The sequence below is a fragment of the Geospiza fortis genome, unplaced genomic scaffold, assembly GCF_000277835.1.
Source record: "Geospiza fortis unplaced genomic scaffold, GeoFor_1.0 scaffold194, whole genome shotgun sequence".
In the NCBI taxonomy this organism is placed as follows: domain Eukaryota; kingdom Metazoa; phylum Chordata; class Aves; order Passeriformes; family Thraupidae; genus Geospiza; species Geospiza fortis.
In genome coordinates this window covers 7,193,319-7,215,595 of record NW_005054322.1, presented here as the reverse complement: position 1 = coordinate 7,215,595, position 22,277 = coordinate 7,193,319, and the positions used below count along the sequence as shown (strand labels likewise).

Here is a 22,277-nt window from a genome sequence, read left to right as displayed (position 1 = left end):
TTTAACTTGGCTGTGTTTTTATCTAAGAATGTTGAGAGCAGAGAAATCAGATTAATCACCCAGTTCCTACACAAAGATAAACTGAAATAAAAAGTCTTTGGCAAGGATGCTCAGTGAGCATTACTCTGAGACCATTTTCAGGAGAAATGCATGTGAGTCTCTAACAGATGCATCTGTTTTATCAGTCAAGTACAGCCATGTGCAGCTTCTGCATTTAAACACAAAATATTAATCTTGGAAACTATTTCAGGGGAGTATAATTGCTTGCTCCAAAGTATTGCTTTCGAAAAGCTCTTTTACACCTAACAACAGGTTGTGGTTAAAGAAAATTACCTTCTCTTAGGAACAGACCTATGAAATACTTTGCTTTCATGTAATGGGAAGATACCTACTACAGCCGTTAATGAAAATCTGCGTATGAAGCATCTGCCGGCCTGGATAGATAAGAACAGCTTTGGATTGTTCTTTCCTCTTATGAAGCTCTGTAATTTGTGGCAAAACATTAGAGTTTGGTATCTCAAAAACCTGGAGTTACTCTCACTGTTGTTGTAAAGATGTCTGGACACTGCTGGTTTCTTTCATGGTGAAGAACCAGAGTGAGGAAGGAATCAATAAAGAGCCAATTTTAATTGAGAATTACATAAGCATCACTTTTAAGGATGTTCAGGCCTCATCTACACTGAAAAAATCAGTGGCTGAGTCTGAGCATTTGACCCCATTCATCCCCACTACCTATTGTCTCTTGCCTAGCTCCATTTTTTGTTTCTCCAGACAGGCCTGTGCAAGGAAAATCTGCAACTTTTTGAAGCCTGAATACAAATCCCTTAGCATCACTCAGTCATCATGTCAGGCTATGGTCTGCTTGCATTTAGCAGTACAGGCAACCTTTCAAAGTCCAGTTCCTTGCTCAATATTTTATTGATTTTTACATTATACATTTCTGTGTTAGATTGGTGTTTCCAAAACTTTTTGCATGCTTCTAGTAACTGGATAACTCGGGGAATGTTTTTGTTTGCCGAGATTCCATAGCATTCTCTTATGGAGATAGGGCATAATACATCCGCTTGTACTACCAGGTAAAGGAATATATTTTCTCTTAAAGTTTGGAAGAAAATGGCCATTTGTTAAAAGCTAGAGGTGAAAGAAGAATACGTGGAAGGATATAAACAAAGTTTTTTCAGTCCCTGAAGGTCTGAGCCTACATTCTTCCTCGACAAATCAAAGGCAATTTGTTCACTGTCAGAGAAATATACTTCATAGGCTGTTGTCACTGCCTGCATGTCACATGCCCTGGCCTCTGCTCCAGCAAGTCATAAAGGGTATATTTCTAAGAAAGAGGGGTTCTTTAATCTTTGTGAAAGATACTAGTACTCTGAAGAAATATTTTCTTTTGCTTTTTTTTTCACTCTTCTGTGATGTTTCCCGATAATATGCATGAAAGTTTGATTCTTTAAACTGAAATTTATTTGAGAGTAGTGATACATTAAAATTAAGAATAAAGAAACTTATTGTATAATAAAACATGAGTGAGTACAGAGAGGAAAAAGCCCAAGTAAGCATACAAAAACCCCTTAAGCTCCCCTGTGACATGCAATTTAAATTTAGATCACATGTGTACCTTTATCATCCTATATACAACATACAGGATTTAACAAAATCAGCTGGGTTGAAGACTTCTGCTGTGATCCACAGAGGCCATTCTGGCCTCCATAGAGGCCACTCCTGAGCTACGAATATCCTGAGCTACTATTATCATCAGTCATCTTTTTCTCCACAAAATCCAGCCTGCATCTCTAAAGATCTCTTAGTAATATCATCAAAGACTGTAGTCAGGATGCAAAACATCTTCTGTATCACACAACCCTTTTAAATTTACACCCAAAATACCTACTTGCTGAGGTTATGGTGGTAAGACTCCAGTGTCTCTTTATTACTTACTGCTGTCCACTCTGTGCCAGTTAGTACCAACCCTGACAGAATCCATAGCTCTCTCAAATCCAGCCGCTATCAACACAGAAAAAACTGGTGATTTCTTCAGCATCCCAATGCTTCAGTGAGAGGCTGAGAGGAATGGTAGACAAAAACCTCCAATCTTCATAACTATTTAGTAAACTAAATAGGAAACTAAATCATATTGCAATTGTGCAGGGAAACAGCTGCAGCACTCTCTAAGATTTAACTGCAAGCTCCTTTATTGCTTCATTCTAGAACTTCAAAGATAATCCAACACCAGTGTTTTAATCTGGGGAATTTTAGAAACTCTGACAAGGGATCTGACACACAAACCCCTTAATTCTCTAATCTTGACAGCTCACAAAGGTAAAAACTCACCTCCTCTTTGGAAAAAGAAGACTTGATGGCAAAAATATTATCACTAATGCTTGGGGAAAATATCTTTCTCTGAAGTACTGAGTTTACTAAGCTTGTTACAAACCCCAGCTTTTCCATGGAAACGGAGTGAGGAGAGAAGCCAAAGGACACAAGGTTAGAGAATAATATTTATGTTTTTTTATTGAGAGAGTATTTATATTGGCAGTATTATGATGGGTCAATTTACATTGATTGCATTTGTAAAGGAAGGAAAGCAGGAAGGAAGGGAACTTCTTTTCCTAGGTTTTCTTTATGAAAATTATAGGATAATAATTTTCACCTAAATGTTTTAAGTCAATAATCATATCTGTTGAAAAGTTGGTCTATGAAGAATAGTATAAATTTGCTAAATAGTTCACTGTTTAATTATGTTGTTCGTTTCAGTACTTTTTTTTCTAATATAAATATTTGTGGTTTTTTCCCTGTGAAAAGAATATCTGTAAACTGAACACTTTGTCATTCTATCTTCTGATGTAATAAATAATTTTATAGCAATCCACCCTTTTCCTTCCTCAGTCACTTGAAAATTCATATTGCTTGATTACTTGAAACTCATTGAGCTATTTGGGAAGTTAAATATCCCTGGAGTACTGCTGCAATATTAGTAAGAACAAAAATACTGTTTCTGAACCCTTAAAATCTATTTAGGGTTTTTCTTTATGCTTTCAGCAGAGATGCCAGGTTATATACTGGCAAACACACATGAGAAAGACTAAGGTTGCCAGATTCCTTAACACCACAGGAGAAGAGAGGCAAGAGAGACAAGTATGTGTCATCCTCTGTACACTTGATGACAGAGACTTCCCAGCACACCGGCTACATCGCGTATGGCCCCTCAGCTGCTGTCATCAGATCACAGAAAAACCAGTCTAGAAGGGACCTCAGCAGGGAGTGAGCTCCTTCTTTTGCTTTGCATGCGTGGGTGGCTTCTGCTTTATTTATTAAACTGCCTTTATCTTAACCCATGAGTTTTCTCCATTTTACTCTTCTAATTCTCTCCCCATGCCACTGAGGGAGAGTGAGCAAGCAGTTGTGTGGTGCTTACTTGTCAGATGGGGTGAAAACACAACAAGTATGTTCACTCCAGCTGAAAGTTGCACCAGAAAAGCAGGACAACCTCAAACCAATATAGCCTTAAGTATTGTTTGACCATCATTCGCGCACTATAATTTGCAGATAATACCTGAAAAGATCAGTCTGAAAAGAAAATGTGCTCCTCTTGCCAGGCTACTTTTGTCAAGGTTTAGTACAGGACAAGGTTTTTTTTCATAGCCAGGTTAGGAAGACATAACCTTAATTTACTATGAAAACAATTATTTCTCCTCATTTAAGTGTTATTATGCTACTTACCTTTAATGTTATTTGATTAACACATTTTTATTGAGAATAAGGCCACATGCAGTGAAATAAAGTATTTTTTTCACGGTATATAAAATCCTTTATTTCAGGATTTTGACTGGTTTTGAATAAATTCACTAGAAGTTTCAGCTTTGGAAATAATGATGAAGAAGTGTCTCAACACAAGGGCAATCTTGCAGGCTGTAACATAGCTCTAACAGTTCCCTCTTGCAAAACTTTCCATCTGATCTTCAGCATCTTTATGTAAAATTGAGGATTTTTCCCTCAGACCAAAACCCTGAAATGCAGCTTTGCATCATGCTTACTTCTCCAGGCAGACCCTTAGATCACACAGTGCATTAGAAGGGGTTCCTGTAAACAGGTTCACCATTTCATCTTAAAGGCTTCTTCTGGGTCTCAGAGAAACAGAATATCAAGACTTAAAAAATATTCACTGTTAGTTATCTTCCAGAAATTATATGCTATTCTTTTTATCCTAGTCCTTTGTCACCTCTAAAATAATTGCAAGGAAGATAGGTAGTGACAAAAATTATTTGGCTCTCAGATGGCCTGAGTTGCCTGGAAATGTCTGTCTCTTCCCATCAATGATGAAGGAACCCAAGGCTGGGCTGCTGACATAGGTGCTGTAGTTAAAAACCTGAGGTTATGTGCAATGAGTCAGAAACTCACAGCACAAGCACAGTACAGGAATGGCTTTTTCTAGTTTCTTTCTGTGTGCTATTCTGAAGGCAGAAACAAGCACCTGAACTAATTTTATTAATAATGTGTCAAACTGTTTTTACATGATGTTACACTTTCAGCTTGTCTTAATGTCAAATGCCATGCAAGCGAGTCATGTCTTTTTGTGAACCTTAACAGAGCTGCTAATAAAGCCCTTAAGGTCAGCTATTTAGAACAACCTCTAATCTAAACAACTGCGTTATGCTGATAATTAAACATTATTGTCTTTTATGTACAGCAGGCAGAGTAAAACATGTCCTCTTCATCCACATAAAAAACCTAAAAAGCCAGACCTTGTACTTGACCAACATAGCATACGCATGTTGTACTCTGTAGACCTTCAGTAATTTCTACTTTCTGAAGATCTGCATTGGTCTTTCTCTCCCACAGATGTTAAAGACCCTCACATTTATCCAATACTACTCAAGAATGAAACAAACTCAAAGAATAAAAGCCATGATTTGATGTAATAATGTAATAACATAGCAGATGATGTTCAACTCTGGATTTCTTTCTTCTCCTATTCATATGTATTCACCTTGGCTCTTCCCAGAACATTCTACCAAACATTTTGCAAAATCCTTCCTTATCAAGTCCTTTCTAGTTTGCAAGTGCTCACCAACAAGTGAGACTATTTTCTCCATAATTAAAAGAGTTTTCAATTTCTTGAAATCTTTTCTTAAAATGTCTTATTTCTGCAAAATAGGATCTCAAGAACCAACATATTTCAACCCTGAAGAATATCATCCTATTATTTATAGAAGAAAGCCAAATGTCTCTGCAAGGAGGGCTTGTTGATAGTTTCATGTAAACATTTTCCTTCTTTGAAAAATACCCTACAAGTTCAAATGCCAGCACTCACATTTGAAGCCTATATGACTTTCAAAATCCAAGTTTCACTTTGTCAAACCACTGCCATATTGAACATCTCTCCTAAATTTTCTACTTTAGTTCCTGGAGCTGGAAAGTTTAGAAAGTAATATTCTCTAATCAACTGAATATATACAGATCTGATCTCTTTGGAGATCAGATAAACAAAAACATTTGTTTTTCTCATGAACCTTTTGTTTGACAATGGGTGCACATATTGATGGAGGCAATGGATGAAGACACCCTTTGCTATTTTATCTTGATAGCTAAGGCTTACACTAAATCAAGGAAGGGGTAAGGAAGGAAGTGAAGATTTCTCTGCGGACATCTGGTGGAACAAAGAGAAGACAGATTAAAAGAATGAGCAGACAGGCCTAAAACAAGTTTGCTTTGGCTATCTTGTTTTATTGTTCAATAAACACTCAATGGAGAGAGGCAGACAATGGAAAAAATGTCACTGCAACAGCATGTAGAAGCTTCACTGTCAGCATGTTCAAATGTGCCTCAGTCGCTCTTATTTTAGGCCAGTTAAATCTAGCACAGGAATGGATTAGTTAGTTTTTGGACAGAAGGACAGAACACTTTGTGACATGGTCCTAAATCTATCCCAAGTTTGTAGGGAAGCTTGTAGGTGCATCAGCAGGGACTCCTTCAAACCAACTTCTGCTGCTGCCAGTCTCAACAGAATGGTTTTGCACTGCTGGTTAGAGGTTTGAAGAACTTTTTTTTCCTGTTTGAGGCAGATATCCCAAAAACATTTCCTATAATGAAGATGCAGAAAAGCAATTGAAATGAGAGATTTCCACGGTACTTCACTAACAGAAAGTTTCATCTTTGAGTTAATTACTTCCATCAAGTGTTTGAAATAAAAAAGTCGCTGATCTTAGTTCATTAATAGTTTAACTAGAATTGTGATGAGAAGGTTGCAACCTGTGTGTAGCATATAGCATTTAAATGTTATTGATGACTCCTGAGACACCATTAATTACTTATTGCTGAAATTAATTTCCCCTTATGTGGGCTCTGTGCCTACAGAATTCAAAGTCTCTGTTACCACAGTGTAGAAATTGCAGTTGATGCAGTAAATTGTCTAACTTGCTTATACATTTTCAATGCCTAGTGAAGTAATTCTTCTAAATGAAGCACACTGTTTCTTTATCCAGCCACAGAACCAGAGAGAGATGTCTCTGGAATGAACTTAGACATCTTATCTTGAACAGACAGGATCTCCCTCTGTGCATACCTCTGTCTATTGACTCTATAAGGAATTTGTTCACATATTCTAGGAAAATTGTTTCACCACAACTAAATGCTGTATTAAGCAGATGTGACCTGTGATTTAGAACATTTTTTCCTAGCAGCAGTAAGTACATCTTCCACAGGGACACCTACATCTCATTTAGTCCTGCTTGACTGTGTGACTTCTATAACAAGGTGACCTGAATGAGGGAAGGCTGTCGCTATTGGCCACCTGGACTTCAGTAAAGCCTTTGACACCATTTCCCACAGTGTTCCTGCTGGAGAAACTGGAAGGTCATGGCCTGGATGGGAATACCCTTCACAGCTTAAAAAACTGTTTGGATGACTGGGCCCAGAGAATGGTGGTGAACTGAATTATATCCAGTTGGTAGCTGGTCACTAGTGGTGACCCCAGTGTTCAGTGTTGGGGCCAGTCCTGTTTAATATGTTTTCAATGATCTGGATGAGGGCATTAACTGCACCCTCAGTCAGTTTGCAGAAGACACCAAGCTGGGAAAGCGTGTTGTTCTGCTGGAGAACAGGAAGGTCCTACAGAGGGATCTGTAAAAGCTGGATCAATGGATTGAAGCCAACAGCAAGTGGTTCCACAAGGATGATTTGTGGCCATTCTGGGTATCATCAGTTGGTGAAGACCAGGAGAGTTAATCCAAAGGTCCTACCATAATGAAAATGGTGTGCCCAGGTGGCCAAGAAGGCCACTGTCACCTGGCCTGTACCAGCATTAGTGTGGCCAGCAGGACTAGGGCTGTGATTGACCCCTCCATACTCAGCACTGCTGAGGCCTCCAATCCTGTGTTCAGTTTTGAGCCCCTCACTACAATAAGGACATTGAAGCGCTGGAGTGTGTCCAGAGAGGGGAAACGGAGCAGGAGAAGGGTGTGGAACATAAGTCTCATGAAGGGCGGCTGAGGGAACCGGGGTTGTTTAGCCTGGAGAGTAGGAGGTTGTGGTGAGGTGGAGGTCAGTCTCTTCTTCTGAGTGATAGAATGAGAGGGAATTATCTCAAATTGCACTGGGGGGGTTTAGATTGGATGTTGGGAAAAAATTTCTTCACCAGAAGGCTAGTCAAGAACTGGAACAGGATGCTCAGGGAAATGGTTGAGTCACTATCCCTGGAAGTATTCAAAAGACATGTATATGTGACACTGAGGGACGTGGTTTAGTGGTGGACTCAGCAGTGCTGAGTTAATAACTGGAATTTAAGTTTTCTTCCAACTGAAAGGATTCTATAACCAAGTAGAAGGCTTTGTATGTGTAGCAGATAATCTTACCTAATTCATACTATTTAATGATCTGTAGACTTCTTATCTATAAACATGGAGACTTTTACATGATTTACAAAGCAAACATATGACCTAGTTTAGAGTACCTGACTCTAGCATGGAAAAATGTTTGTCAAATTTTTTGAGTGCTGTAGCTGAGAGTCTGCAGAAATGGGTCTTCTGGAGACATGGACCCAAACGTGTATATATCACTCCTCTCAGTTATGCAATTCATAGACTAAACATGTCTTCCTTTGGTGTCAAAAATGTCCAAATATTATCAGAGTCTGCTTTTTGTGAGGTTTTGTTATTTTTTACATGGAGACTTCTGAGCGTACCTTTGCAGCCTTTTGACAAACACTCATATACACAGTGACTTGCTACACATGGCCACTGTGTTTCTGCTTATGTTTCAGGTGTGGGCTAATTTTAAACACAGAACAATCCTTAAGATGTTTTTTTTCTGAAGTCGTTCCTGCTTACAGAATCAGTAGTTCATGTTTTTGCATCTGAAAGACTTTTATGAGCAATTCATTATAATTAAACATTAAAAACATTATTAAGAACATAGCAACTTTTCATTTCAGTAGTTTAAAATTATTTTTCTCTAGGAATTGCTAAAACAGTTTTGAAAATCAGTAACTCTTGCTTTCTATCATGCCTACACTGGTTTCTGTGATAATGTGATATGGATGATACTAGCTATAAGAATTTAATTGGCAAACATGTCAAAGTCCAAGTGGATTTACAAGTAACTGCAGACAAAATCCTTTATTTTATTGTAATGAAGTGTTTAGACACTGACATGAAATAACAGATTTGAAATGACTAGACATGTTTTCATTGAAAATTTCACTGAATTTCTGACATTATTGTGAAACATTTTTGTTTCACTGAGGCTGTATTTTGCATAGAAAACTAGGAAGAACTCATGATTCCTTTTTAAAAAGTCCTCTTTTGAGCCGAAGCAAACAGATGGTTTTTATTATCAAAACCAAACAACTTTTTTTTTATCTTTCAGCATCACTTTCCTAGAAACATTGAATTGATGCAGGAAATCTGAATATCATATTATTGTATTTAGTATTTAATTTAGTTTGATGCTGATTTCCCTGAAACATTTTCCCTGAAATTCTTTCCAATAAGGCCTGAACACTTGTTAATTCTTTAAATACATCAAATTGTTAAACTCACTCCCTTTTTCACTCTGTCCTTTGCTAGTACATGTTCTGCAGCTGCTCACAACTCAGAAAAAAAAAGTCCTGCCTGTGGGAAGGGAGAGTGTCTAGAGGTCCAACTAGAGATATTTGGAAGAGTTTTAGTAGTTTAGCAGCTGTGTGTCTAGTAAACAGGGAGAGAAAGTAAAATTTAGAATTTTTTAAATCAAACCTTTAAAAAAGTTAATTCAGGGTCAGAAAAACTTTAGAAAACTTAGTTCTGGCTTCTTTAGATAGGTCTCATCATGATACATAACCCTGGATGGAAGATAGATATACCACACATTTACTTCAGGTTTTTTAAGATAAAAGCAGAAAAAAGCTTATTAAAATCTTTCCAGACTGCTAATTTGAAATGAGCAGAATTTAACCTCTTTATATCCTATTTACAATGTAAGGTATTCCAAATTTACCAGAGATTGTGTATTTGTCAAGGAAAAGAAAGATGATCAGCATAACCTAAGAATGGAAAAGATAAACAAAAATAAAAAAGTGAATCCAAACCAAACCAGCCAGCGCCCATTTGAGAAGTGAGAGCGAAAAGCTCAACAGTTACATACTCAAAAATTCCCATTTCTTCTGTTTTGATATGAGAACGTCTAATAGCAAAGGAAAATAAGACAGTACTACCAACAATTATAACCTCATCCTGTGACTCTATTTGAGCTTATACAGCCATAGCTTAAACGAACTGGGACATTTAGCATGAGGCAAAAATGAAACTGAGATATCAAAGACTAGTATAAGTATTTAAATCACACTGGTTAAACTTACAGTGAAACCAGATGGTATTGATTGACCCTATTAATCTCCCCTTCTTTATTTCACATGTAAGGGAAAATTAGTAAGCATTGTAGTAAGCACTTTTTCAAATTTTTGTAGTTATTTGCTTAATACCTAAACAGAACCAAAGCTAAAACAAAGTTAACTGGATAGTGACAGAAACTGGGTTTTTCCTGTGATACCTCTCTTGAAAACTCTGAATATATATGACAAGAAAACACACATTTTACAATGAGTGGAAAAGATGACTATTTACTAATCAATAAAGAGAGCTACTATTCACTTCTACTTGATTGTATTGCTGCACCAGAGGTTTGCAAATAATTTGAACTCAGATTTGCTTGTGAACCACATAGAGAGTTTGGGATTTGCCTTCTACATCCTTATGTGGAGCTGCAGTTAATTCAGATAGTATTTTCATTTGGTTCAGAAACCAGGGAAACCTATTTCTCATTGCTCATTGTGTGCTTAGAATCTACCCCAATGAATTTGCGGCAGCCTTCTTAAAACCAAACTCTCCCTTACTTGAGACAATTTTAAACAGCAGGTAATTGGACAACAAAATGTCTGTGCCCAGTGCAGGGTGGCTGTGTGACTTCAGGGAACCTCTCTTTGTTTGCTGTTGTTTGTAGCCCAGGAAACAGTAGGTGTCAGAAATATCCTGCAAGATAAACTTGAGACTACAAATCTTTCAACCTACTTAGTTATTAATTAAGAAGACTGATGATTTTATGACGGCATTTTCTTTGTTGATAATGCACTATAGGTTACCTCTGACCTGACTCCATGGAATGAGAATCGATATCACTGAGATGCCTTTGGACATCACATGAATGAGAATCACAGTATTATGGCAAGTGTGAAAGGAATGGAAGTGCAGAGAGGAGCAACTTTCACTGTGGAGAACCTTAAATCCAATTGGCATAATGTTCTTGGTTTGTGGAAGGCCCACTTCAGCAGCAAAGTGGAGAACATGGTGAGCTCTAAAAATGAATGTACATTCTCAATTTCCACAAATACAGGGTGATACCAGGGGCTTGCAGAGCACTACACCAAGCACTGCCTAATCATATGAATTTCAAGGGACTTTCTCTGTTCATTATAAGGCATTTTGAGATCTACATTTCAAGCACCATGTCATTTTGGAAAGTCCTCAAAAACTCTGAGCTTGGTAATTTTCTTTACTCATGTTTGTCAATTTTCATATCTTTACACAATGAAAATTCTTCACCATCCACTTCTTTGCTTCCACAAATACCCTAAATCTGCTGTTCTACACCATCCTGTGTCTTGAGATTAAACCAAGTTATGTTACCCAAAGACTACCACACCCCTTTACAGGACTTATTTCTAATATGTTTGCTTGCTTAAAATGCCAAAAGGAATTACTGCTAATAATTTTTGGTATTATTTTCAACTTGAAAGGAAAAAAGTAATACTTAACTCCTGAGCAATTATTCATAATAACAGTGTAAAAGGACACATGCCTCATTATTTTGTCACTTTTAGCTGCAATTTTTGGACTGAGACTGGACATTCTGGACAACCAGACCTGATTGATTACTTATGGAGCTCTGACCTCAGCCCTAATATGGCGTTAGAATGTGCTTTGGTAATAGCATGAATAAAGGCTGAGATTTTAGGGATGGGTTGTAAGATAAGAGGGGAAGACAATACATTCTTATCTGTTTTGCTGTTTTGCTGCAGGAGAGGCATTTAAAGCAACAGAAATAGTCATTGTTAAGTCTGGCACACAACCATCTGAAAATAATTTATAAAAGCAGTGAATATATTGCCTAAATCACTGTACTATCAAGAGCTCCTGGCTGGGTTTCAGTGCCCAAACTGAAAGAATCCCCTGACCCTGGAGGCTGCTGGATTCAGCTGGAGGCTGTGTCTCCTGTAACATCCTTAACACAAGAAATAGAAAGAACATGATGACGTATTTTTATCATGATCTATATGGACCAGGACAGCTAGAATGCAAGCAATTGTTATGCCTGAGGTTAGTTTCTTAAACTAAGAGGTGCACCTACCAGAATACTGTAGTAATGATCAGAAATAACTGAACAGTTACAGAGGCTACTGTTTGCTTCAGCCACCAGTATGGAAAACATTGTGGAACACATTTAGTAAACTTTGATTTTACTTCAGTGAGAATCAAATGGTAGGGATAGTGGGAAATATTTACAGAAATGAAAAATGTGTGTAAAATAGAAAAGATCCGCCAATTTTTTCACTAAATCAGTATGGCCTAATGTTTTCTATTATGAAGAATCAATTATGTAATCAGCTGTATTATTGCAACTTAACTAGGCACAGCAATCAGATGCAACTATAAAAAACATTTCACCCTACATATGCCTATCACTGTCTCCATCTCAAATTAAAAAAATTCAAGCTTTGTGCTATGGTTTAAAAAAAACTAAGCAAACAATGAGGTCAGAATTTTATTTCAATGCATGAATCCTTGCGAAAACAGAAGTCCAAACTTCAGCTTCTTATATGACTGTAAGACAGGACTGGCATTTAAAGAAATAGAAATAATGATTGTTAAATCTGGCAAAGTACAATCTGAAAATAATTTATGAAGGCAGTGAATATGTTGCCTGAAACATTATACTACAAAACATAAAATTATGCAATACATTTTCTGAGGGAAAAAATGCTTATTAGAAGACTTATGAAGTCAGAGACTAATTGAGGTTTTTTTCCATCAGTACTTCAGTAGTTCCCTACCTCCACAGTAGCTTCTTAGGATTACTAAATTATATTTCAAATGAACAAAAGAATCATTAAATGTTTGGGTATTATTTCTTCAAACCTTTCTAACATATTTAATAACTTAACATATTTACTATTATATTTTGCAGAACAGAGATTTAGCAGCGATATAATTTAACACAGAAGTTTTTTAAGCATTTGCTGTAATGAATATGAACAAATACTAAATACTTACATTTGTCTTGCCTATAAACTTCCATAGCTCAGCTGACTTGGTATCTGCTGTTTCCCAATAAGATAATACAACATATTCTGACATAATGATATGCAGGGACTAGGTGAAGGTTTGGAAATATCATGGGGAACTGTCTTCCTAACTCATTTTTGTGTCTTGCTTCTTTTGCTTTTGCATACACAAAAGAACCACAGTACTTTTAAAAATATATGCAGACATCCTCTGATTCCAACCGAATGTACACATTGGTGAAGCAAATGTATGAACTTTTAACTGCCATGGGCACAAATACCCAGGTATTTCCATGTTGAATTCTTTATAAAAGAGAATCTGAATGCCAACATTTTTGGGAGTCATGCATGGCTATGAAACTTCTGTTTCAGTATCTGTAATAGCTACTTTTTGAAGAAACATCTCTACAGAGGTACCTCTAGAGTGTGTTTAAACACAACTGCCTTTTTCTGTCAGACACAGTCCAAGGTAATTTAAAGTATGCTTTATATATTTCTCACTCTATTATTGAAGAGCACTTCAGAGTACAACTAGTGAAGACTATGTCTATTCAGGTGTAAAAGAAAAAAGTTTCATAGAATCTGTGCTAGAAGAGAACATTTTGAATTCTGATACTATCAAACTGTAACAACCATTCAAATTCATCCAATTAAAACTATAAAAAGAGCAGAAACCTACTAGAACAAAAAAAAAGATAAGCAAAAATTTGTCTCACTTAAAAGGATATATTTCAGGCTCTTATCTATCACATTACTACTACTGAATACACTCATATATTCTCCAGCACACTCACCTCTTTTTGACGGTACTTAATTGCCAGTTTCAATCTTGCAAGATCATTACCACTTTGTTCTTCAATCAAGCTATTATCATCTCTGTAATTAAGAATAATTTCCAATTCCCTGGAACTCCGTGTCTGATCCAGGAGATCTTTTGCAAATTGCTTGCATTGCCGTGACAGTTCCTCATACTCTGACTTAAACTCATTTTCGACTTTACTCAGTTCCTGCAGCTCCCAGCTCAGCTGAAAAGCAGTAAGGAAAGGATCCTCACTGGACAAAGCAATCAATGATGGGCTTGCCAGAGCCTTGTAGATATTGAGCCTGGAGCGAGAGTGGCGGAGACTGTCCACATCTGAGCTTGAGACACATTCGACACAGTTACAGCGCACCTCGTGTGGCCTCGGCACAGACACCCCTTTCTGAACCAGGAGCTTTATGATTTCATAATTGTTGGTGTGGGCAGCCAAAATAATAGGTGTGATATCCGGCGTAAATTCTGAAAATTGCTTGTCCAGAAGCACTGGTGGCACCTGTGAAAGAAGGCAAAAACCCTTACAGGCCTCCTCATTGAACAAGAGTTATAGAAAATTAAGCTAGAAATGGTTTACCAGGTAATACACTTACTGCTGGATCTTTATTTCTGTCCAGAGTTGAAGGAAACTCTTTAAATATAACAATTCAATTAGCTAAGATAGTGTCTTTCCAGTTAATGAATTGCTATAAACAGGGTGTGAACCTGTTTATACACAAACAGGTTCATTTATACATAATGAACCCATTTATACATAAACAACCCATGGACAATGATTTACTGGAGCAAATTATTAGATAAACAAGGACAAGTTAGACACAAATGCTCCTCCCCATTCCCTTGAGGTGAGCAAGATGGAAAATTTTTCTTGTTTCTCACTGATTTGTCTCAGTTTCATAGGGAAAAAAAATGCATGGGGGACATAACTGTGAATCTCTGAAGGAAGCAATGATCAGGACACAGGCAAGTTAGACTTAGAAAATAAAATGGTCAAGTAAATGAGAAGAGCAAATGAGAAGAAAATGAGTAAATGAGAAGAAAATATGTGTTTTCTTAAAGAGAATGTTGAAAATAAGGCTGTGTAGAGAAACCAAGATACTTGCCACAAAGAGCTTAATGTCTTAAGGCTCAGTTCTACATTCCCCTGCACAAAGAAACATACTCTGTTTATAGGAAAACAGGGGAGTTAGTAGAAAAAAGATTCCCAGAGGCCATTTTTAAAGCCTCTTCTGATACATGTTTCTGTTTTTTAAGTCTTCTTTATCAGAAGACTGTAAGGTTTTTCATTTTAAGCTTGTCTCTTTATTTTACACTACCAGACTCCAAAGACTTTCCCAGGTCAAGACAATTTGTTCAATTAGTATGACTAAGAATGTGAGCGTAATTAGCCAATGCCAATCAAAAAAAATGATATTGGCATCATTACTTACAGACTGACTTTTGTCCACAGCTCAATAACCAAGTACAAACTCAATACACAGAGCACCATAGTGAGGTGCTCTGAGGGATGTTCTTTCAGGAGGAAGAAAGAAAGGAAAACATTTGACTCAAAGTTATCTGAAGGCTAGAGAAACAGATGCCCATCGCAGGGAGGAAAAAATTTTGATGCAAGTGTCATGACAGCACCATGACCCCACTGCCAGGTGGAAAAAACACAAGTGGGTCAGAGTGGTAAAATGGGAGTGGAAAGTCAAGACTGCACATCTGGCCTTCAGGACTGTAATCACACATCCCTAGGATAGCAAAACCTGCCTGGCCATAGCATATTGCTGACCTTAAGACACTGTGCCAGATTCTGAGAAGGTATGTGGAGTCAACAGGCAGAAACCCCTTTTCTCCCCTCTCATGCACTCAGACATGGCTTGGCATTGAGTCAGGCTGGGACTGAGTTTGTTTTAGCACAGGACTGTGGGCTGACTGAGCTTGCACACCCACCCTCATGAACTTGTGCAGAGGGTGCAGCTATCCTCAGAGGTGGGTGCTTACAACCAGTGGTTCTGAGCCAAGCAGCTTCTGTGCAACTTCCCTTCTGCTTGCTTTATTCTGAGACACAAACAGTGTAACATGTGCAGAGAAACATTGGTTAAATATTGCTCACGAGGTAAGGAACCCAGTTGAGAATATACTGAAGGTACATATGGATGGAGGAACACTAGGGTACAAGAAAGAACAGAAGCTCTGTGTGCTGTTCCTGGTCTCAGGCCAAAAACCACAACTATGGACATATGACTTCCCAGAGGACTCTGTGGCTCTGCCCATGCTGCTCTGTCAGGTCTCTTCCAGAGTACCTCTGGGACATCTGTCACCTCCTGGCTGCACACTGCACAGAGCCCACCTGGGGATGCCCAGGTGCCCTGACCACATCATTATCCCTGTCCAGTGTGAACTGGGCTTGAAATCCATGTATGTTTTCTCTCACAATCTATTGCAGTCTTAGATTTGTTTTCTCTTTTACTTACATATTGTATAGGAAAAAAGAGAGCACTGTGAGCACACAAACACATTTGTTACGCTCTCTAAATTATTAGTTTGGCCAGTGATTTTGAGACTAGAACAGCATGAAAATGGTGGTAGAGATTCAAACCTTGCATTAGTAGAAATGAGATTTTGGGTGATCATAGAGCTGAAAAGGTTTACAGAGAGGCATGTGTTGTGTTCTGACAGTGTCTGCTACAAGCAGTGAGACTCCCCCTTGGCCTCAGGTTTAAGGTACCAGAGAGGGAAGAAGAGAGCTGCAAGGGCAGAAAACGCAAGGTCAGAAAGCTGTAACTTCAAACTCACTGACTGCTCAGAGTATAACTCTGTCACTACATATGTTGCTAGTTTTTTACTTTCTGACAGTACTGAAGTAACATTTGCTTCAAGCCCTGCCAGAACTGAGGGCTGTCTTAAATATATCATCAGCTGCAAGCTCTGAAAAATTAAGACACATTCAAACGACATGGCATTACAGCGACTGACTTGTACATGGCATCCATTTCCTTACAAGCTGCTTGCTTTTTCTCATAGCTTATCAAAACCTTTCATCTTCAGCTAACTCAGATTCAAGGATAATGCAGACACTTTGGAATTCATTGCATCAGAATTTACCTAAATATAGAAGTATTTATTAAATCTTTTCAGCCATAACTTACAGAAACATTTAAACTTAAAGGGCAAATCCTAAGACTTCCACTTTAATTACATAATGACTTTAACCCCTGATCCTTTGCCTTAAAATTACAAAATTTTAAGACTTTGTACTAATTTAAATGGAAGAGAAAATATCAAAATAATAAGGTCAAATTATTCCCTCATCTGAAGCAAAATGAACGTATCCTTTGAACTTTGAAGAAATGAGCATTCTCATGGCATTCAGAAAATTTCAACATCTAATGGCTGACCCAGAGTACTTGCTCTTAAGTTATCAGACTTAGGATGAATTTTACTTTCAAACTACTAAAAATAATTCTCTTTAAAGAGAACCAAACCAAATAACCAGCACACACTGATATTAGCCACACATTTGGAACCCTTGACAGAACACTCACAGAAAAAAATTGAGTCTTCCTTAAATCCTGGAGGATGGAAAGGTACTAGGTCTTTCAGTCACTGACTGACTGTGACTTCTCAAGGCTCAGCAGTAGTGTAACTATATTATACATTTTGGAGTCAGCGAGCTAAGTTTGAGGCTGCTTAAACTTGGCAAAGTCAAATAATTTTTTGCTGTCTTACATTTTGTGAAGAATTTGTACTTCAACACTATTTACAGAGCTGAACATATATATATTTGTTATGAATGTCTATGTAATTAGTGGACAAAAAAAAAAACAAACAACAAAACAAAACAGAAAATAAAGGATAGCTCAACGTCTGAACATGTCAGTACTCAAGGGCACAAGATTTTTTTGTTGCATTTCTTTTCCCTGCACTCACTGTAAGTGGGAATGAGTCAGTCTGGTTTGGATATCTAACGATTCTTTTAGATACCAAGTGGAATGGTCCTCTTCAATGTGTTTATATTCCATGGTATGGAATGGTATGGTCTGTGTGAAGACAAGGTCTTTTGCTATGACAGGAAGGGAAATCCAGGTTAAATTAATGCCAGTTAGGACTGAGATTTTTTCCTGTCCCCATAACATCAAGGGAGAAACCAATTTTTGATAATCTCTTAGACATCCAGGAAACAGAAAAATATAACAGTCAGTTTGGAAAACAAAAAACATAAACCCTATGCATGTCTTTTTCTCCATCTAGATTTCTCATAATAGCTCTCATTATTGCAATACCTCAACAGAGAGATTGAAAACTGCAAAGTCCATTTACCTGTTGTTTAAATGCAAGAGCTCAGAATCTATGGAAATCTATTTCCTTGGGCAAACAGATAGGTTCCCTGACTCTTGTCCTTGTTTATTTATTTGCAATTATTTTGTATTTCGTTTGAAAATGAAAGAAAATCCTACTTGGTTTTAGGCAGTTAGGGGAATAAATTTCTGAGTCATGTCCATCATGACAGCATGACTGGAGGAAAAATCTAAAGCAAAGGCAAAAAGAGAATATATGACAGATAAGATGAATACATATGTCATGCAGTACCAGGTTATATAAGGAAATCAGTATTATTAAAGTGTGTCATCAAAGTCTCAGCTGCTTTATCACTAATTCTCTATAGCCATCATCAGTCAAACACCTTGAAACTGCTTAACTGTACATTTCTGAACAGCCCACAGCACATGAGTTATCCCTATGCATACGTGGTTCCATGCTTTACATTCTGGTTTGTTGAGTTCTTCTTTGGTTTGCTATTATTGTATCATTATTGTATCACCTGAAATACATCCCGGTTAAGACAATGGAAGTAGTTCCCCTGGGAAAGGTTCAAAAATTCCTCCTACTGCGACTCCTTTACCGTGGACTAAGTCACCAATATACATCCAGATACACTGAATAACTTAGAGGTATCATGTCAGGATAACCTGAAATCAGCTGTCACAGCATTAGAGGGGTCCTGAGACTCATGTTGAAACTATCCTCACAAGACCACACAAAATAGCAGGACTGCAGTGGTGGCTCCTGATTGTCTCAAAGTGCTTCCTCCCACCCCAGGGTGCTCACTGTGCAGTGTACAGCTGGATGTAAGGCAGTTGTACATCAAGGATGTACGGCAGGCAAGTGGATGGAAGACGCCAAGCAGAGCTCAGGGACAGCATCATTTCCGAGCAGGGTGTGTGACACTAGCCATGCAACACCCATCTGCTACAGTCATTGTCTGCTTTCCAGAGGCAACTTCCCTGGCCTCCCTGTTTATTGTCCTTGAACTCATCACATTTCCTAATGATACGTACCACACTCTTAATCTGCTACTGAAATGTTATCTTTCATTGGTTTAAATTCTATCACCATGTACCACGTCTAGTTTTTTTTTCTTTTTTGTAGGAAACAGACACATAACAAGTAAAAAAGAGGGTCTTAGGCACTGTAAGCTGACTAATAATTAAATAACAGTCTAAGGACTAAATGCAAATGTTTTAGTAAAATTGTAATTTAAGAATGCACACTTTCATAATGCATACTTTCATATTCAGTATATCTGGATGTGCATACTTTCATAAGATTTAATTACAAATTCTGTCCTTTAACATTTTCATACGCGCATTTTACCTCAGGACTGTCAAGATGCTTAATACTTGACTCCCAGATTTCTTTTCTCTGGAGTCTGATGTAATTCCAGTTATGAATTAAAGCCAGGTAGGTAGAGCAAAAAATAATAATTAAAAATCAGACACTTTTGTGTGGACATTTTTTACCAAAGTATTCCAGAGTTTTTTTTGTTTATCTTGAAAAGTTCCTTTATTCCAATTTTTCCCTATGGTCTAACAACAAGAAGGGCCAATCCCACTTTTTTTCCAGATTAAATTATTGTGATTATACTATGTGATTATGACAATTCTAACTATTAATTTTACAAAATGTCCCTAATATCCTGTGAAAATATTGTATTTCATGTCATGCAGAAAAGGTGTCTAGCAGAGAGGAGCTCTGATAAGCAACCCAAGACATATATCTAATTTTATATAGCTGAAATTGGGTAAGGTAAACACTCCTTAGCATGGAGCTCAACATAAGTTATTCTTCAGACACAAGCCATGCACTAACTAGCTGAAAACTTGATTGCTGTGCTCATGCTGGTACTGACCCTCAGCTAGCCAAGGCTTTTGCCTCCTAACCTGCATGCTGGGATACAAAACAGGTATTTTTCAAAAGTACTCCATTCATCATTTTGGCCAGTTCTCCAGTATGTGTAAAAGGGTAAGAACAGTTAAAGAAGAAGAAAAGAGGTTGAGAACAGTTAATGCTGAATGTGCTCCTTAGGAGCTAACTTTTAGTCTGTCTCCTCCTGGTAAAGGGGAAAAGGCAACATTCTTGCCTCTGTGTAAACCCTTCTCAATGTACATCACATGTCTTAATATATTTCCAAGACTCAGGCCTAAATGCCTTCATTTGGTAATATGAATCACTGTTAGCACAGGATCTCTTCCTCCCATTTAGAATAGTGTTTTATGTAATATTATGTCCATTTATTTTGCTAAAAATTTACTTTCATCTTTGCTGGAACATGACTGGAACAGGGATGTTTGTAGTAACACAGAATCCCTGTCATATTTAAGGAGGTTTCAGTGCTTGCTTTTTTACAAGTCTGTGAATTTTGAACAGTTAAATGTACAAGATTGAGTTATTTTAATTCTTTTTTTTTTCCAAGCTCAGGCTGAGTTTACAAAACCTTGGATGTGTTTTTTTTTTTATCAGCTACACTTAACCTACCCTAAAGATGTGAGCTTTCTAATGCTTGCTCATGCTCATCTTATTACATCTGAACCAATTTGTGTGTCACAAGTGTCACATCATGGACTGATCACTTCCAGTCTCCATGACAGCCACATTGCACAAAAAGCATTAATGTAACACATTAAGGAAAAGAATTTGACCAATCTGTTTCTAAAGCTCTGCAGTGGTGGGTGGATATGTCATACCATTTCCTCACAATGTTTCTGATACTTCATATGCTCTACCTTTGTGCAGTGTAAGCCCATAAATTCTTGTTCTATGAAATGTGAATACAGAGAATACTTCATTTCTTTGCTTAGTTTCTAAGTTTTCACTCAGACTTTCCTTATGGGGTCTGGAACAGGATAGATCCCTTCCAGCTTCCACCCTTTAAGGTCCCTTCCATCTCATGTAGAATCCATTCGGTGATTCTACAATTCTATGATCTGTGCTCATTCTGATATCATCAGCTGTGATTCTGACTTTCAAACAGTAAAATGGTATTGTCCAGTCTTTTTGTGTTAGTCTTGTTTAAATATTCCCTGCAGAACTTTTATCTTAATTGTTTTCAATTCCAAGACATACTTGGTTGATTATTTCTGCTCCACTTAGAACCTTACATTTTTTCTTACTGAACTCTTTTATTTTTCACAGAAATAATTACTTGTTTGCCAAAACCTGGATGCTAATTGTGTCCTGCAACAGCCTTGAGATCCCCCCACACTGTCAGCTGTCTACAGAATTAATTAACAGGCCCTCTATTTAATCTAAAATGTCATGGATAATTGCACTGATAGGGATAGACCCCTGCAGGGGGTCTGCTCATTTCACCCCTCTGTTGAATTCATATGTCCTGTTTCACCAAGTATTGTGGGCAACTCCTGTGAGTGTGGTTTTCTTAGACTGTCTTTTGAGTGACAGTTTATGAAATCTTACAAATCTCGAGCTATATGATATGTACTGATTTTCCCCAACATACAGAACTTGCTATCTGGTGATGAATAATAATTATATTGTTATGGCAAGCTTTGTTCCTGACAAATCTTGGTAGACTGTTATTCATGTCTATATTTTCTTCCCGGTGCTTACAAGCAGAATGTTTGACTATTTTCTTCAGGATAATCCCTGCTGTAAAAAACTATAGATTTCTTTTCTTTGAAAAAAGAGAATATGGAATGGAAAGGGAATACTGTAAACTTAATTGATAGCAGTTTCCAGACAGAAGCAGAGGAAAAGATATTGGATTTGATAGGTTTGTACATGAACTTGTTGGGTGGAACTGATGTCAAAGGACTTCAGTGCTTTATTTTTCTCTCTTTTTTTAAAGTTTTTTTTTATTTGTCCTCCCTGTAACTCTGAAAGAACTGATCCAAAATACCGCCTGTACATCAAACTGCTCATTTCCAATAAATGTTTTCCTGTGAGCATTATGAGTGAATGGATATGCTGTTTCATCAGTCAATGCCAATAGCTTGAGGAAGGGTGGGAAATTGCTTAAAAGTAGACACTCAATAGAAGACTGCAAGGATATTTAGCATTTGTTTTTAGCCATGGAACTTACACTTGCTCTCTCCACATAAAATTTTTAAACAGGTAAAGGAGTGTTTCTAGTACGAGGTCTGGGCATTGCTCGACTGCCCATAATGAGGAGTGACAAGAAAAGGTTGTTTTCACTCAAGAGACAGTGAAAGAAGATAAGTAAAATGGTTTGGAAAAAATATGAGAGCTGAGAAAGAAGAAAGATCTTATTATGGAAAGGATTAAAGGGGAACTTGAATTACTTATGTCCATCATGATAAAGCTCATATATACCTCTCCCAGAGTTTGCATGATGAGTAAAGTCAACAC

General features: G+C 37.4%; 1 protein-coding gene across 1 annotated transcript in view; it reads right to left on the bottom strand.

The window, feature by feature from the left end:
- TRPC4 (transient receptor potential cation channel subfamily C member 4) overlaps nt 1-22,277 on the bottom strand; it is a 131,327-nt gene that overhangs the window by 46,703 nt on the left and 62,347 nt on the right. Inside the window, exon 3 of the mRNA XM_005420798.2 lies at nt 13,606-14,124. Coding sequence (XP_005420855.1) covers nt 13,606-14,124 — 519 coding nt within the window. The remainder of the gene's footprint in view (nt 1-13,605; nt 14,125-22,277) is intronic.